Source organism: Grammomys surdaster, unplaced genomic scaffold (genome assembly GCF_004785775.1).
Source record: "Grammomys surdaster isolate TR1022 unplaced genomic scaffold, NIH_TR_1.0 313, whole genome shotgun sequence".
Taxonomy (NCBI): Eukaryota; Metazoa; Chordata; class Mammalia; order Rodentia; family Muridae; genus Grammomys; species Grammomys surdaster.
The window spans coordinates 5,109,897-5,126,445 of NW_021604732.1; the positions used below are offsets into that span (position 1 = coordinate 5,109,897).

The following is a 16,549-nucleotide window of genomic DNA, read 5'->3' on the forward strand; positions in this document are numbered from 1 at the left end:
AGGGAGGGAGGGAGGGAGGGAGGGAGGGAGGGAGGGAGGGAAGAAAATAAATAAATGACCCTTCACTGACTGGCCAAGTCCCTATTTGAAACCATCAGTGAACATAGATCTTTGAACTAAAACCTTCATTATGAACTCTTCTAGACATGTCAGTATGCCACTAGTTTAGCCCAAACTACAGAACATTCACAACTTAAATGAGAAAAAAAAAAATCTAACTTTAAATGTATACTATGAATTTCTGATTTTGATTCTCAATTCAGTTATTCAGTATAATGGAAAACTGTCCACTTTCCAAATGTCTGAACATGTGTTTCCTTCAATAGTCAACTTCAGAAGATAACAGCCTTTCTTAATTGGATAAAATTCAGACCCTAGATGTTTATCTAAGATGATTTTAGTATCAGTTCTATGTTGTCTGCCTATGATGTCTTCAGAAAAATCCCTGTTTGCTCCATATAGTACTGGGCTACAATAACAACCATTAATGTTCCCAGCCACATATGTTAGTGTATGCCTGCAATACCAGCACAGACAAGCTCAAGGTCAGCCTGGGCTATATAAGGACTTATGGGGATCCTGGGCTATGTAGTAAGATCCTGCTCCAAAAATTGACAAAAAAAAAAAAAAAAAAATATCAAAACCACTTAGGAGGAAACTGGAGATGAACGAAAATCTGTTAGTAGAATGGCTAATATGAAAAAAGACTGGGCTTGATCGTCATCATCACATAAACTGGGTGTGGCGGACTCCAGCATGTGAGGTGGAGGTAGGAGGACCAGAAGCTCAGGTGGACTGTAGGTAGGCCAGCCTGGTATACTTGAAACAAAACACTTGGGGACACACCATTAAATCTGACTTAGACAGTGAATTCTATGCAGATCTTCTGTTCTGTGGGAATAAACTAGAATCGAAAGCACCTTTTTCCTAAAAGACTAGTCCACTTGCTGATTTCTAACCTCTAAAAAACGAAGAGGGGAACATGCATGAGGTTTTAAATTTCTTAAAGACACCGATTTGACAATTTTCTTATTTGTTTTCTGCCCTTTGCTCATCCTTGTCTTTTAACTACTTTTCTTACATTGGAAATTTGTCTAATCAATTCTTTCTGAAAAGAGAAACCAAACCAAACAAAAAAGAGAAAAAAAAAGCCCATTTGGTTTATTACCATATAAAGGGTGCCTTTTATCTTCTCAGAGAAAATTTTGTATCTCCAGTTGCAGTAGATCTCAAATGGTCACCTTGCTTGGAAAATTCTACTGGAATGTTTTTTAAAAATAGCATCTCACTATGTAGCCCTGGCTGATCTGGAACTCACTCCATAGATCAGAATGGCCTCAAACTCAGAGAACATGCTAGGGCTAAAGGCACGTAGCAGTACACAGAGCCAAATACATCCTTGTTTATTTTCTGGACAGAAATTCATTTTGTACCCTGGTCAATCTCAATCCTCTTGCCTCCACCTCCCAAATGATACTAGAACACGCCATCACACCTGGCTGAATGTTATTTACATACTCCGCAATTACAGATTATATTTTCCCATGTAGCTTCTGAAATAGGACAAATGGTTTATGCCATAAAGATACACTGCCAAAGCATCTGACTGTATTAGCAACACCCACTTTCAAAGTCACTACAACAGCTCAGATCACACACTTCAAATTACTTTTTAGATGACTCTTGTATAAATCAATTTTCAAAGATAAACAAACAAGCACTCTAAAACAATTACTCAGAAAACCTAGAAAGATGTTTCCCTTTATAAGCCCTCCATCACACTGGGAGCTTTCAGTCTGTCATAATCAGATTCGTTTCTGTTTGCAGGAAAGAATATGTATCTTTTTCTTTTATTGTGTGTTTATTAAAATCAAAAAGCATTGACTAAGTTCCCCAGAAGAAATTCTATTTTCTTTCCCAGAAATAATCAGGTATCAAGCTTAAGGAAGCTCATTTCCAAATTTCATTATCTTTATTACGTAGTAACTAACATATCTCACACTGGATTATTTTAGAAATCCACAAAAGTTTATCCTTTCGTATCTCAAGTAAGTACCAAACTGAAACTATATCAAATTTAAGGAAACAAAAGGCTTGGAAGCAACTTAATTTTTGAGATCACCTTGCCTCTGCAGGCACTCAGGAGGCAGAGGCAGGCAAAGCTCTGAGCTTGAATCAGCCTGGCCAGCCAAAGTAGCATAGTGAGACTCTTAAAAAATAACATCTTAGGGACAGGTGGACCGTGTAGAATAGGGAGATATATCGCTAGCCCCAAAAGCAGTGATATCTGAGGCAAAAGACCAGAAAGAAAACCAACTATAATTACCTAATTTTTTAAAGCATGACAATTTATCAAAGCTAAAACTGGGGAAAAAATTAAAAGCATTCATGAGGGGTTGATAGGAACTAGAGATCTATTAGATGGCATTACTATAGAGCCTCACTGTACCTCCTGTTATTTGAATTTTATCTATTCTCCAATAACATTCCCTGACAGGACAAATAAAAAAAAAAATTTCTCACCTTTGCTAATCACTATTACAAAGAATAGTTTTCTACTAAATTGATACTGTTCAAAGCTTTTTGAGAAACACACACAAATAATTTGGATTTAGTTGATTTTATTTACAACTTTTTTTTTACATTTCAATGCATTATACAATTACATTTCTCATTTTCTGACCTGCAAACAGATTACCTTAAATGGAAAATGCTTCTTAAAAACTATCAAATTAGGTACATCCAAAATGCAACAATTATACATGACATTAATTCACAAAGTGTAAATTGCTAGGGCCTATCCTAAGAATTTAGGAACAGCCAGTCAAGAGAAATCTGACTGAAGTTTCACTCAACTATTTATATACTCCAAATAAAACCTATCTAAACTTCCCAACCAAATATCTGAAAGTTTGTTTTACAACCTCACTGGACAAGAGAGTGGTGACTCAAACTTGTCTAGTCTTAATAGTTTTAATTCCAAATACTGGGCAATGTGTATAGCCTGGTCTATAACTAAACAGCAAGCATCCCAATTTGTCATAGCAAGCATCTCTGTTTCTCAAATACCTAATATCAAACTTTTATACCCTTATGTGCATAGAAAGTCTAAGTGTTCACTAAATAAAACAAGTAATCATTGAATATCCACTGTTCCCCAAGCTCCAGCCCTTACTAAAACCCCAAATATGCAACCCATGTCACATGGTGACAGACAATAGTTTATAAAATGTGTATGTATGTGTATACATGTATATGCATACATATACATACACACACAATAGCTATAAATGGAAATTAACAGTCCCTGCAAAAATTGTTTCATTTGAGGCTATGGCTTTTAAGCCTTAGGATGGTTTTAGATTTCAAAACTGGAAAATATTCCTAAAATCCTACTTCTTTAAAAGAAAATTTGAAGCATGTTTCAGTTTTAAGCTTCTTAGTCTAAAAATGGCTATATATTACATATAAAAAGCCAACTGAGTGCAATTTCTCTCCAGTTTGGCCAGGCTAGCTGGTGGAAATGATTCCTAACTAGCCAGGGATCTGCAGCAGCTCCAGTGGTTCTCGCCTACCTTACTGTCCATGTTCACGTTTCAAATTGTGTCAACAAAGCCCGCACTTCAGGGCTCAGCTGTTTAGCAGCCTTCGCTGCCTCTGTGATAGCCCTGCGATACAGACCCTTTCTCTTCTTATTAAACCGTAACTGGAAGTTTTCTAGAAAGGGGGAGAGTTGTGAGAGAGCAAGGGAAGATGTTGTTGGAGATGCAAACCATGAAATACGGGCCTCCTGCCTGGCTAAAAGGCCGTTATCTTTCCGGCTCACAGTTATGGTAAGAATACGGGCTGGCCACCATGGGAAGCCATATATCTTGGCCCAAACAATGTCCCCTACACATATGGTCCTGCCATCTGGTGTGATACATTTAGAGACATTTTTGGAAAAGATTTTCATTTTCAAGGAATTACTGAGGCTTTCCTCTTCCTTTGAAGAGGAGGAAGTAGAAGTAGAAGAGGCAGAAGGTACGTGCCTACAGCCTGGAGGAAAAATAAAGCTCTCAGAAGAGCTACACTCAGAGTTGGAGGATTTCAAATCATCCATGCTATCAATGCTACACACTGAAGCACTGGAAGAGTCTGATTTCTCTTGATTTAGGGTCAGGTAAACAGATATACTGCTTCTGCTGCCTTTTTTGCCCAACGTCCACAGTTCCTCCTGCTCACCAGGCACATGCACTCTGCTTGTGTCCTGAACCTCACTGGCGGGCTCTTCCGGGCCTTCTGAGGGACTCTGTTTTTCTGAAGGGGCCTCACCTGCTGAGCGGGTGGAGGTGCATCGAGACTGCGGCTTAGGGGCCAGCTTGCCACTCCGAATTTTCTCCAGTCCCGTCTTCAGAGAAGAGTCATTTTCTTCGTTTCTGTACCTTTGTGGTTTTAAACGCACTCGAGGTGGGAGAGACCCTGAGCTAGGATTCTGATACCGACGTGTGAAATGGACTTTCGAGTGTGCGTTTTTGGAAGTGGAGGTTTCACTTTGCTTCTTCTGTGCCTTTTCTTTGGCAATTTTCAAAACTTCCCGAGCTTTTGCGTGATCCATGTTCTTGCTCTGGAGCACTTTCTTGGTATTTAACTGAGCTTTTGATGTATTTGCCTGAGCAGAAACCTTGACTACTCTGCCTCTGCTGTGAGTGATACTGGAAACCCTCACCACAGCGTTCCTTCTCTGGCTTTCGTTTTGGTTTTTCCCATCCACTTTATGGTCAGTTTTCAGTTTTTTGTTCACAGTAGCTACACTGTCATTTCTCCGTTTTTTATCTTCATACCTAGAAGAGTCACTGCTACCTTTCCTAATTTCCTTCTTTTCTGCAACAACACTGCTTTTACACTTATCACACAGGACTTGCCTGGGCCGTAGCTTAATTGCGTTCATTATTGAAGTGGGTTCTTCCCTGTACATTTTTCGTTTGGGTCGCTTAATTTTCCGAGGAGGTGGTTGAGGTATTGATTGGTTATATGTGTCCCTGATAAACAAGGGGGGAGGATAAGGTGCTCCTTCGTGGAAGAGAGGAGGTGGTTTGGAAGTCCACAGGCGCTCAGGAGGAGGGACTGGAGAAAGGTCATCGGGAACAGCACCATTCACTTCCCGCTTGACTTCTATCCCTTCTTGGAATGTGTTACTTTGGAGCTGCATGGCGTCCGGTTTGTCCTTATATTCCCTTTTGGGAAATACTGTCACAGGGATCCCATGGGGCCCAAACCTTTGAAGGAAATGGAAGAACAAAAGGAAGCTAGTGAGTTGGTATCTGTAACTCAACATCCTAAATGTAAACAACTTCATACGCACCTATATGACAAGAATCTAAAATATACTACTGCTATCTCCCAAGTATCAACAATCTCCACCTCTTTTGGTTCTATATTTTAGAGAAAACTAGAAATAACCCAAATAAATGGTTATCCTAGACAATGCCAGACTAACCGGCTTTACTTAAAATGGATCTTTCTGTTATCAGACATTAATATGAGGTGCCCTGTGGTATTATACCCACTGAACCATGTATATTTTCCAGTAAATGTACCCATATATTAGATGTAATCATTTTCCTCTGGTCATAACATCGCTTGAAAGCTTAATAAAAGGCAGGGTGGTAGGACCTGCCTGTAATCTCTGCACTCAAGGCTAAGGCATGAAGACCTCAAGCTCCAGGTCAGTTTGAACAGCACAGAATTTAGATGTTCAAATTAATTTCCAATGCTGACAGCCAGAGCTGTGTGGTTTCAAAGTTTGTTTTTATTACTTTGTATATACTGGGGTTTGGCTCCATGAATATCATCTATGTACACCATGAGTACAGTGCCTTCAGAAGCCAGAAGAGAATCCCCAGGGCCAGAGTTACAGACTCTTGTGATCTGCTATGTTGGTGCTGGGGACTGAACCCAGTTCGAGACGTACCCCTAACCACTGACTTATTCCTTCAGTATCCCTGAGTTTCACTTTTTAAAATCACATACTACATTCAGAAAGCATTTCAGCTGGGCAAAGTAGCATATATCTGCAGTGGCAGTACCCAGGAGAGTGTGACAAAGGAATCCAAGGTCAAAGCCAACTTGTATAACACAGCCAAGGCCTCTTGTCTCAAAGAGAAAAAGCAAAGAAAAGAATAAAGGAAAAGCAGTATTTTCAAGCGTAATCCAATTTAAAACCAGTTATATAGCCAGTATGCATGTACAGATAGATCCCAGCTTCAGTAGGAAGGGGAATGAGCAGAAAATAAGAACTATTTCTCAGACAAACCTGGAAATGTAACTGGCTTAATGTAAGTTGGTTGAAATAAAGAAACTTTCAGTTAAATTAGCTGTATTCATTGCCTTTGCATGAAAACAAAACCATATTCCAACTATCTCAGTGTAAGTCATCATGCTTATTTTAAAAAACACCGAGACAGCAGCATCTAGCACAAGACAATGCTAATACCAGTCTTATAAGGCAAAGTTACAGAGAACCCATAATCAGCAGCAGGCTATCAGGTCATATAGAACCCTATACATTAGATGAATGTGTTTTCTATACATCAATGTTTGCAAAGAACAAGTTTTTGGGTTTTTTGCTCATTTTTCTGTGGTTTACGTTCTTGTCTTCTTAAATGTTCTCCAAAAGGTTCAAAAATAACTTGTTAAAAATAAATCTTTGGCCAGTTGTGGTAGCTCATGCCTTTAATCTTAGCAATCAGGAGGCAGAGACAGGAGAATCTTTGTGAGTTCAAGGCTAGCCTGATCTACATATCAAGTTCTAGGACAGCCAAGACTATATAGAGAGATCCTGTATCCAAAAACAAAAAACAAAAAACAAAAAAAAAATACAAACAAAAAGATAGGATTCTCTCAGGATCCTCTCTAAAAACTAATAAATCTTTAGGCTGGAAATTTTAAGACATAATAATCTTGATAATTTTGTTTACTTCTTGAAATCATGTTTCGCTATGTATTCTAGGCTAGCTTAGAAATTGCTATGTAGTACAAGCTAGCCTTAAACTCAAATCCTCCTGCCTCTGCTTCACAAATGCTGGGATGATCGGCATGTCCCTCCACACCCAGTCAATCTACAGTGAAGTTCTCAGAGCTCTTATGAAGTGTAATTTTAGTTTTGCATGTATAAAATAAAACAAAGTTAGTTAGTTAGTTCCAGGCTCAAGGATTCAGGTAATCCTCAACAAACTCATCAACAAATATTAGGCATAAATTTCCCTTCATTTAAATAGTTTGACTTTACTTACATCTAGACTGAATTATTAAAAATGTTTAAATTTATTTTAACTAGAGGGTGGAGGCAATGCACATATGCATGTTGGTGTCTGAGGAGGATGGGTATCAGTACCCTGGAGCTGGAGCACCAGAAAGCTTTAAGCAGCCTAACGTGAGCTTTAAGCAGCCTAACGTGAGCTTTAAGGAACCAAACTCAGGACCTCTGGAACAGCTAAGTGTTCTTAATCACTGAAAAACCTCCCCGACTCCCAAAATATTTAAATAATTACAAAATTACCTCAAAAGACCAGAAAAATAAAACACTTTACAAAAAGCGGGGTTACACATTCTCACTCATCTCGGTCAGCCTGTTGCCACCTCACCTGGACAGTGAGGCACCAGTTATGAAACCAATTTCAACCGTTATACGATGATTAAATCAACACCCCAGTGTCTAAAAACAGTGAGAGGAATACTCATAACTACAGTTATCTGTTTCATGTATGTGTAGATAACCAAATATGAGTATTTCTTTTTGGGATATGAAGCAGAATGATTAGGAATTCAAGGTCAGTCTCAATATACCTGAGGCCCCCTTCTGCACACAGACACATACATATTTTTAACTAAATTTAAGTTTGAAAGCCATAAGACACCAAAACATTAGCTTGCAGCACTAAGCTAGGCAGTGGCACATACTTGTAGTCCCAGGTATCAAGGCTGGGGCCAGCCTGGAACACACAGTGAGATACTGGGTTGATAAGCAAAGGACTGGGTATATTGTGTAGGGCCCTGGCCTCATGTTTGATCCCCAGCACTGCCAAAGAAAAAAAAAGCAGCAACATGATCACAATCTTTTTAAAATCTAATTTTTCAAGTTCTGTCAATGAAAATCTTCATCACAATCCCCTGGAGGACTTGAAAACAGAATCCCGCTCTGTGCCATGGCACTGAATCTTAAGTCTTCCCTAAATACAAGTATAATCTGAACTGTGCATGAGCACGGTTACTTAGGTTTTTCGAAATGCAGACATTTATGTCTCACATCAATGCTCAACAAGGAACAATCTCAGCAGAGGGAAAGGAGCGAGGGTGCAAAGGAAAAGTGGAATGGAATCCTCTTGAAGAACTGCTTGCAAATGCTCCAATAACTAGGTGGTATGCTGAGTGTCTTCTCCATGTGTGGCACAGCACTTAGACATTGGTGACTCATTCTAACCCATCCCATCTTTAGTCTTTAATTACCACAGAAAGATTCTGACAGGGGCACAGCTGAGTGGCAGAGTATGTGCTAGGCTCAAGGGATTCAATCTTTGGCTCAAAAAACAAGTCTGCCAGACATGATGGTTCATGGTGAGCTGAGATAGGAGAATCTAGATTCCAAGACATCTTAGGCTATATTGCAAATTTCTATCACCACCACCACCACCACCACCACACATACACAGGGCATAGGTTAGAGCTCACGGCTTGCCTGGACATGCCTGGCATAGATCCCCAGCACTACACAAAATAAGTAAATAAAATTAATTTGTGAGGGCAAAGCAGATAAAGACCCAAGAGACCTCTATACTAACTTTGCACTTCTTGTGGCTACAATTATTTTCAAATTGTTTTCAAAACTAATTCTTTTGAACAAGCAGCAAGTACCAAAGTTAAAAGAGGAAATGAACATTGGTGTTTAACACTTTTTTTTGGTCAGGACTAGAGACATCAGTGAAGAAACAGTCTAGGAGTTTAGGGATGTAGCTCAGTTAGTAGAAGACTTCTGTAGTATGATCAAAGCATTGGGTTCAAGTCCCAGCAATGCAAATGCTGGGCATGGTGAAACGTACCTGTCTTACACTAATAACCCTAGCATACTTGGGAAGTGAAGGCAGGAGGGTCCAAAGTTCATAAAAGACTCTGTGGAATGGAATAAACCAATAAGCAAACCAATAAGCAAACAAATTCCTATCACTTCTGGGAGTAAATGACAGTGTCAAAGTGACATGAACTGTGAATGGCAGTGCACCAGTTACCCTAAACTAGGTCAGGAAGATCTTCTGGGGTCTGAGTGGGCTATATGTCGAGACCCTGTCTCCAAAATCCAAAAGCAGGAAATGGTTTATTTCATTCTAGGTTTTGGATCCCATTTAAGACAGGGGTATTATTCATGATTTTGCTCACAATTTTTAGTATTGCTAATCAATCATATACTTTAAATACACATTGCTTCCTGGGTTAAGCTCAGAAACATAATCCAAATTACTTTCCAGGAGAATACTTGAAACCTAACTTTAATGTTTACTAACAACTATCTACTTTAAGCCAGGTATATTTCTGGTTTTATTTTTGTAATTTTGATTTTTGTTTTTTAAGGCTGAATCTTGTACCCCAAGTTTACCTGGAACTCACCATGGAGCTCACGCTGGCTTTTAACACATGGACTTCTCAGTGCTGAATGTATCACACCTGGTTCCTCTTGTATTTCTAATTTGGAAAGTTCAGTTTATTCCTTTTAATGATTGCAGTGTAGATTTGCATGAACTTACCAGCACTCTCAATCAACTCATTTCTGACCTCAAACTAATTATTTTTCCTCTGTTTAGAGCACTTCAGCAGAGTACAACTAATTTTCCATTGCTCCACTACAATTCTTTTTGCCAAGAAGTAAATGTAGGAAGGGATTTGTTTAAAAGTTATACACAAAAACACAAAAATGCAAAGGTATTATAATCTAGAGGCAAGCATAGGAGTTGGAAGAAACTAATCACTCAGAGAAAAGCTCAAGAGAGGTGAAATAGGTTCAAGTACTCTGGATGTACCAAACTACCCTTTCAGCAAAGAGCTCAACAGAAGGCAAAAATGAAGTCCCATCCTACACCAGGAAAAAAAAAAAAAAATGTTTAACCACTTGGAAAATACTATCCAGATTTATTTTATTTCAGGCAGATGTGTTCAGATACTACCTCTCCAGGTACTGAGAAGATAGCTCAGTCAGTAAACTAAAACTGCAGAACCATGAGGACCTGAGTTCAATCTTTAGCTCCACAGAAAACACTGGGTGTGATGGCATGTATATAATCCAAACTCAGGAGGAGGTGGTAGATCCCTGGAGTTTGTCGACCTGCTGACCTAGCCTAATCAGTGAGTCTTGGATCCAGTGAAACCCTGTCTCAAAAGACAAGATAGGAAAAAAAGAAAAATATAATAAAGACAAGGACAACAGCTCCTGAGGGTGACCTAAGGGTGACCTCTGGCCCCAACACATATGCACCTACACACACACACACACACACACCAGTCTTAAAATCAGTGACAGATTAGGTTATAAAGACAGGAAAGTGTGAAGCAAGCTTATTTTGCTTCACAGTTCTTTGTAATATTTTGGTTAGGCCAATATTTAATAAGGACAAATGAAATTAATTCAATAGCACCTAAATACAACAGAAAATTTTACAACAAAATTGCATCCATTCCCTTTAAAACAGAATTACCAGTTAGAAATAGAAACACATGCCTGAATCCTAGGATTTAGGAAGTTACATGAACCCTGTCTCAAAAGACAAAAACACGACACTATAAATCATGTCACTTCACTACATCATGTAGGCCTCAAGGAGGTACTCAAGTCCACCTATAGGATGTTCTTAAGTACAGCAGCCTCCCATAACTAGGTGACTTTCCAGTTTTTGTGGCCCATATAATAATTTTGTTACAGTATATTTTCCTAGTTATCATAAATCTTTACTTTCTCAAATTCAAAACTTTATGTTAATATATTGATTATAATTTTAGGCTAGACATGGTGCACATGCTTATAATCAAATCCCAAAATTTGTGAGGTAGAATCAAGAGGATCAGGCTGGTGTTGGAGGAATGGCTAAGTGGTTAAGAGCATTATTGCTCTTCTAAGAGGACCTGAATCTGAGTCTCAACTCCCATGTTAAGTGACTCACAACCTTCCATTAACTACAGCTCCAGGAGCTCCTACAGCTCTGGCCTCAGTGGGCACCTACCCACAGAGCAACACACAACTACAGGATTAAAAACTAGAGATGGGGGCTCGAGGGTCACAAGGCAATGGCAGCACAGCAGCTGGACAAGTGAGTACTGAGCAAGCTGGAGTCAGGGAGCATGGGGGTGGACGGCACCATCAGGCTGCTGAAACAGCAAGTGCAGAAGTTACTACCGAGTACAACCAATGGAAGCTGCAGTACAGGCTGGATGTGGAAAAACAGATGGACAGACACCAAGAGTAGCTGCTGCACAATGGCAGAATCAGATATGCCAGATGAGGTCAACGTTGATGAACTGTTGGAATTAGATAGTCAAGAGGAAAGATGCAGAATCCAGGGACTCTTGGAGCATTACACAAATCCCACAGAGGACATCATCCAGGAGCTGCTGTCCAAGCTGCAAAGCCTGCATAAGCAGCTGCAGCCCAGCCTCTCAGATGACCACAGACTGAGTTCCTGCAAGGGACTGCCCTACCTGCCTTTTCCCTGCACCCCTCTACTCCCAACCCCCACAAATTAATGGCTCTGTAATAGTGCTATTTGTATTTAATGGTTGTGTAACAGAAACACACACACAAGTTGGCTACATGAGCTCAAGACCAGCTTGTGTTACTTAGATTCCATCTCTACATCAGCAGCAGCAGTAGTAATAATAATAATAATTTTTAACCCTAAGTAACCTTTACTCTCCAGAGAAGTCTAGGAAATAGAAAATGATAACCTAGCACATTTTAGAATTCTGTGCATCATCTCAGTTTGCTGAGATATGCATTTCAGTATTATCTCAGTTTCCTCACAGACCAACTTTACAGTGTAGCAAGTGTTTATCAACAAATCCAAAGGTCTTTAGATTCTTTGTAAAAATGAAATGCAAGGAACATACAGCTTTGAACTGATATTCAAAAATTAACATTTTAGCATTTGTATGTTTAATAAATATCTGCTACCTAATACAGTATGAAATTAAGTTATCAATATTAAAAAGATTTATGAAAACCACTTGTAGGATCACTGTGAAATGTAATTAGCACTGAAATGTTTGAATTAATAATTAGAAGGACTAAGTGTAACTCAGTGATGAGGCCCAATATACTTGTGGCCCTGTTTATCAACATCTCCCAAAACGTAAGTGCTTTATTTAGAACTACATCTACAAACTTCATGATTTTTAAAATGAGAGTACCTAAAACATATAGTTTGTAGATAACATCTCACTATGTAACCTAAGCCTACTTTGAATTCATGATTCTCCTGCCTCAGAAGTACTGGAATTACAGGCACATGTCACCTAAAACTCTGTGCTGTTAAAGTAGCGAATAATTACTAGTTAGTGCCCCAAACAGAATAAAGCTGATTAAGTTACACTCAATAGTGACAACTATGAAGACAAACCAATTTTATTTAACTTCAAATTAGCTATTTACCAAAGGGTTTTAAATCACATAAACTTGAAAGACTTTTGGGTCACTACCCCAAAACAACAAAACAAACCTAAGTGTACAGAGGAAAAAAAGCCAATTTATATGGGCTTCAGTTTCAGACATCCACAGAGTGGCTGAGTAATAATGGCCCCATAGGCTCATATAAGTATGGCCTATAAGTGTGTGGGCTTTGAGGTTTCAAAAGCCCATTGGTCTCCCCATGACTCTCTGCCTGCTGATCTGGATGTAGCTTTCGGCTACTATTCCAGCACATAACTGCATGCCCCATGCTGATAATGGACTAAACCTCTGAAACTGTAAGCAAGACTCTTTCATAACAGTTGCCTTGGTCACTGCATAACAGAACACCAAGATATAAGTTGATACCCAGGGCCTGGAGTACTGCTGTGACAGGTCTGATCATGCTGTTTGTTGGGAAAATAGGTAAAACTTTGGGACTTTAGACTACAACACCAGGTTGAATGCTCTGAGTGGGGAAGAAGTATGGAAGGTAGTAGTGCTTACAATGACTTGAACCGTGGGGACCAGTAACAAAGTTTCAGAGGGAAAGAATATTAATGAGCAGCCTGGAGACCACTCTTGTGCTATTTTGGCAATAAATGTGGCTGCTTTTTGTCCTTGTTCTGAAAAATCTGCCTGACACTACATTGAAGAGTTTTGGATTAATAGCACTGGCAAAGGAGATTTCAAGACAGCCTAACATTGACTGTGTCATGTGGTTATTAGTAATCACTTACACAGACCTACAATGAAAAGAACACTTGCAGTAAGGAGAAAATACAAAAGGCACAGCTTGAGAAGAAAAGAAACACGAGGATATGTTTTGTTGGCTAAGTCTTATGCTCCAGGAAATAAAAAGTTTGAAGACAAACCTGATGTTAAATGGAATAAAGGACAGGGTGGAAACCTCAGGGCAAGATCACCCCACCCCAAGCTAAGCTTCCAACCTGTTAAAAAAAAATTAAAAGGAAAGCTTAGGCAGTGAAGAGACTCATCAACAGAAAGCTGAATATAAATGTCACTGGGCCAAGTTCCAGCCCCAGCAAGCAGCAGAACTTGACAGCTTTGGCCATAGCCACATGGCCACTTCACAGCCTTTACCAAGATGCAAGGAGTTTGTAGAATTTCCTTTTTGACTCATAAAAGTTACTGAGGTCAGAATATGTTAGGGGTATCCCAGCATGGAAGCTCAGAGAAGCTATTACATGGAGCTGTGAATATGAAGCATGGATTGTGTTTGGAGTCCCAAAGATGTGGGAAATGTCAGAGTCTTGGGATAGCTGCAGACCAGAACCATTCTTTCTACAGTATGGAACCTGACCAAGAGGAGTGTGTTGCAGTCAACTAGCTGAAAGGAGCTGGAAATCTTAAGAGCATTTTGACATCAGACATGGAGATGTAAAATTTGTGGAGCTTGCCCTGCTGGTTTTTGGTCTTGCCTTGGTTCACTATGCTCTTTCCTCTTTTGAAATGGTAATTTATATTCTGTGCCACTGTATGATGGAAGTATGTGATGTACCTTTTGATTTTGATCTTATAGGGGATTAGAGTTAAGAGATCGCCATGAGTCTCAAAAGAGAACTTGGACTTTTAAACAGTGTTGAGATTGTAATAGACTATGGGAACTTTAAAAGTTGGACTAAATGCATCTGTGCATTGATAGGACTGGCTACAAAAGCCTGAGTACCAAGGAGTGGAATGTGGAAGTTTGAATGAGAATGGGCCCCATAGTCTCATATGGATATGGCTTTCAGAAGTACCTAAGAAACTGGGGAACTTAAAAAATATCCCCCATAGACAGAGAGGATTATTCTATTTAAATACCTAGAAATAAAAAACAAGCAGAAACAGAGTAGACATGGGACTTGCCAGGCAGGGCCAGGGGAAGGTATCTGCTGTCTAGCAAGTTTTAATTTGCAAGATGGGAATAAGGCTCCAAAAATGTAAACATACTTAACATCATTCAACTGCACACCCAATGGTTAAGATGCTAAACTCTGTATGCAATCTTTACATTAAAAAAAAAAAAAAAAAAATTTGAAACCAGGTTGGTGGCTCAATTAGTACTCAGGCATGTGAAGCAGGACTGCCATAGTCTGATCTAAATAGTGAATTCCAGGCCAGACTTGCCTGTAAGTATGAGACTTGATGTCACAGAACAGAACAAGAGCAGAGAATGTACTCCGCTGGCAGAGTGCTTACCTAGCCGGCACGAAGCCCTGGGCTTGTTCCTCAGCACAGCAAGTATCAAGTATGTTGGTGCATACCTGTAACACCACTTAAGAAATGGCGGCAGAGGTATCAGTTCAAGGTCATTTCTACTAGTCAGTAATTTCAAAGATGCCCCTGGCTATATGAGACCCTATGAGACACACCCCCTATCTCAAAAAGCAAACAAATGAAACAGATACATGTAGTATCTATCTACCCAGTTATAGGAAATACAGTGAAAACTATTACATTTGTAATTATTAGTGTATGGAAAATAATGATTTCTCAGTGGGAAAAAAACCAAGGTAGCATGTGGTTGCTGTAAGTGTGGAACTCTGAAAACACTTCTTTATACCTCCCAGAAGTAAATCCGACACACTCAAGTTGAGAAACAGTCCCTATGATTTATGGATCAGATTGCAACTAAATATACAATGATGATTGGGAGGATGGAATAAAGGAATAAAGGAAACAAGCTTTTTTTTTTTTTTTTTTTTTCCCGGCAGCGGGTGGGGGGAATTGTTGGTTTCAAGACAATATTTCTCTATGTAACAGCCCTAGAAGTCCTGGAACTTGCTTTCTAGACTAGGGTTACCTCAACACCTTAGGGTACCTTACAGAGACCTACCTGCCTCTGCCTCCCAAGTGTTGGGATTATAAGTGTGTACCACCATGCCCTGCTGTAAAGTTAATTTTAAAAAATGAAAGGTGATAGCATACTTGTTATTAGAGAGGCTTCATCAGCAACTGATGGGAGCAGATGCCAGTACCCACAGCAAACCATTAAGTGGAGTTGGGGGAATTAAAGTGGGAGAGGAAGAACTGCAGGAGCCAAAGGGCTCAAGGACACCACAGGACAACAGCCCACAGTATCAACTGACCAGGGTCACAGAGGCTCACAAAGACTAAACCTGTAATCAGGGCACCTTCATGGGCCTGCCCTGGGCCCTGTGCACGTGTTATGGTGTGTACTCTGGTTTTCTTGTAGAACTCCTAACAATGCAGGGGCTGTCTCTGAATCTTTTGCTTGCTTTTGGGTCCCTTTTCCTCCTATTGGACTGCCTCATCCAGCCATAATAACAGAGAGGTGCCTAGTCTTACTACAACTTTATATTCTGTATTTGATTGATATTCATGGGGGGGCCTGCCCTTTTCTGAAAGAAAAGGAAGAATAAATGGAGGTGGAGGGCGGGAGGGGAGAAGGAAGGAGAAACTGCAGTCAGGATATAATATATGAGAAATATAAATATTTTCTTTTAAATAAACAACAGGGGGTGGGGGGGGAACACAGGCAGGCAAGCCTGGAGAGATGGTCAGTGGTTGAGAGCACTGGTTGTTCTTGCAGAAGCCCTGGATTTGATTCCCAGCACCCACATGGTAGTTCCCAACCATCCCTAACATACTACCAGTTCCAGTGCTATCTGTGCTCAGATACACATGCAGGCAAAACAATCACACATAACATAAAATAAGTAAATCTAATTTAAAAATTAAAAAATATGCTGGGCAGTGGTGGCACACGCCTTTAATCCCAGCACTTGGGAGGCAGAGGCAGGCGGATTTCTGAGTTCAAGGCCAGCCTGGTCTACAGAGTGAGTTCCAGGACAGCCAGGACTACACAGAGAAACCCTATCTTGAAAAACAAAACAAGAA

General features: G+C 39.8%; 1 protein-coding gene across 12 annotated transcripts in view; it reads right to left on the bottom strand.

Moving 5' to 3' along the window:
• Positions 1 to 16,549, bottom strand: part of Pwwp2a (PWWP domain containing 2A) — a 40,869-nt gene that overhangs the window by 12,606 nt on the left and 11,714 nt on the right. For 4 of the 12 annotated variants that reach the window (XM_028777637.1, XM_028777647.1, XM_028777645.1 and 1 more), the window contains one exon: positions 2,605 to 5,258. In XM_028777637.1, the coding sequence (XP_028633470.1) occupies positions 3,590 to 5,258 (1,669 nt within the window). In that variant the 3' untranslated portion in view covers positions 2,605 to 3,589. Of the gene's footprint in view, positions 1 to 2,604; positions 5,259 to 7,941; positions 10,849 to 14,887; positions 16,088 to 16,549 lie in introns of those variants that run through there. The other 8 variants (XM_028777642.1, XM_028777649.1, XM_028777646.1 and 5 more) reach the window with 7 other exon arrangements.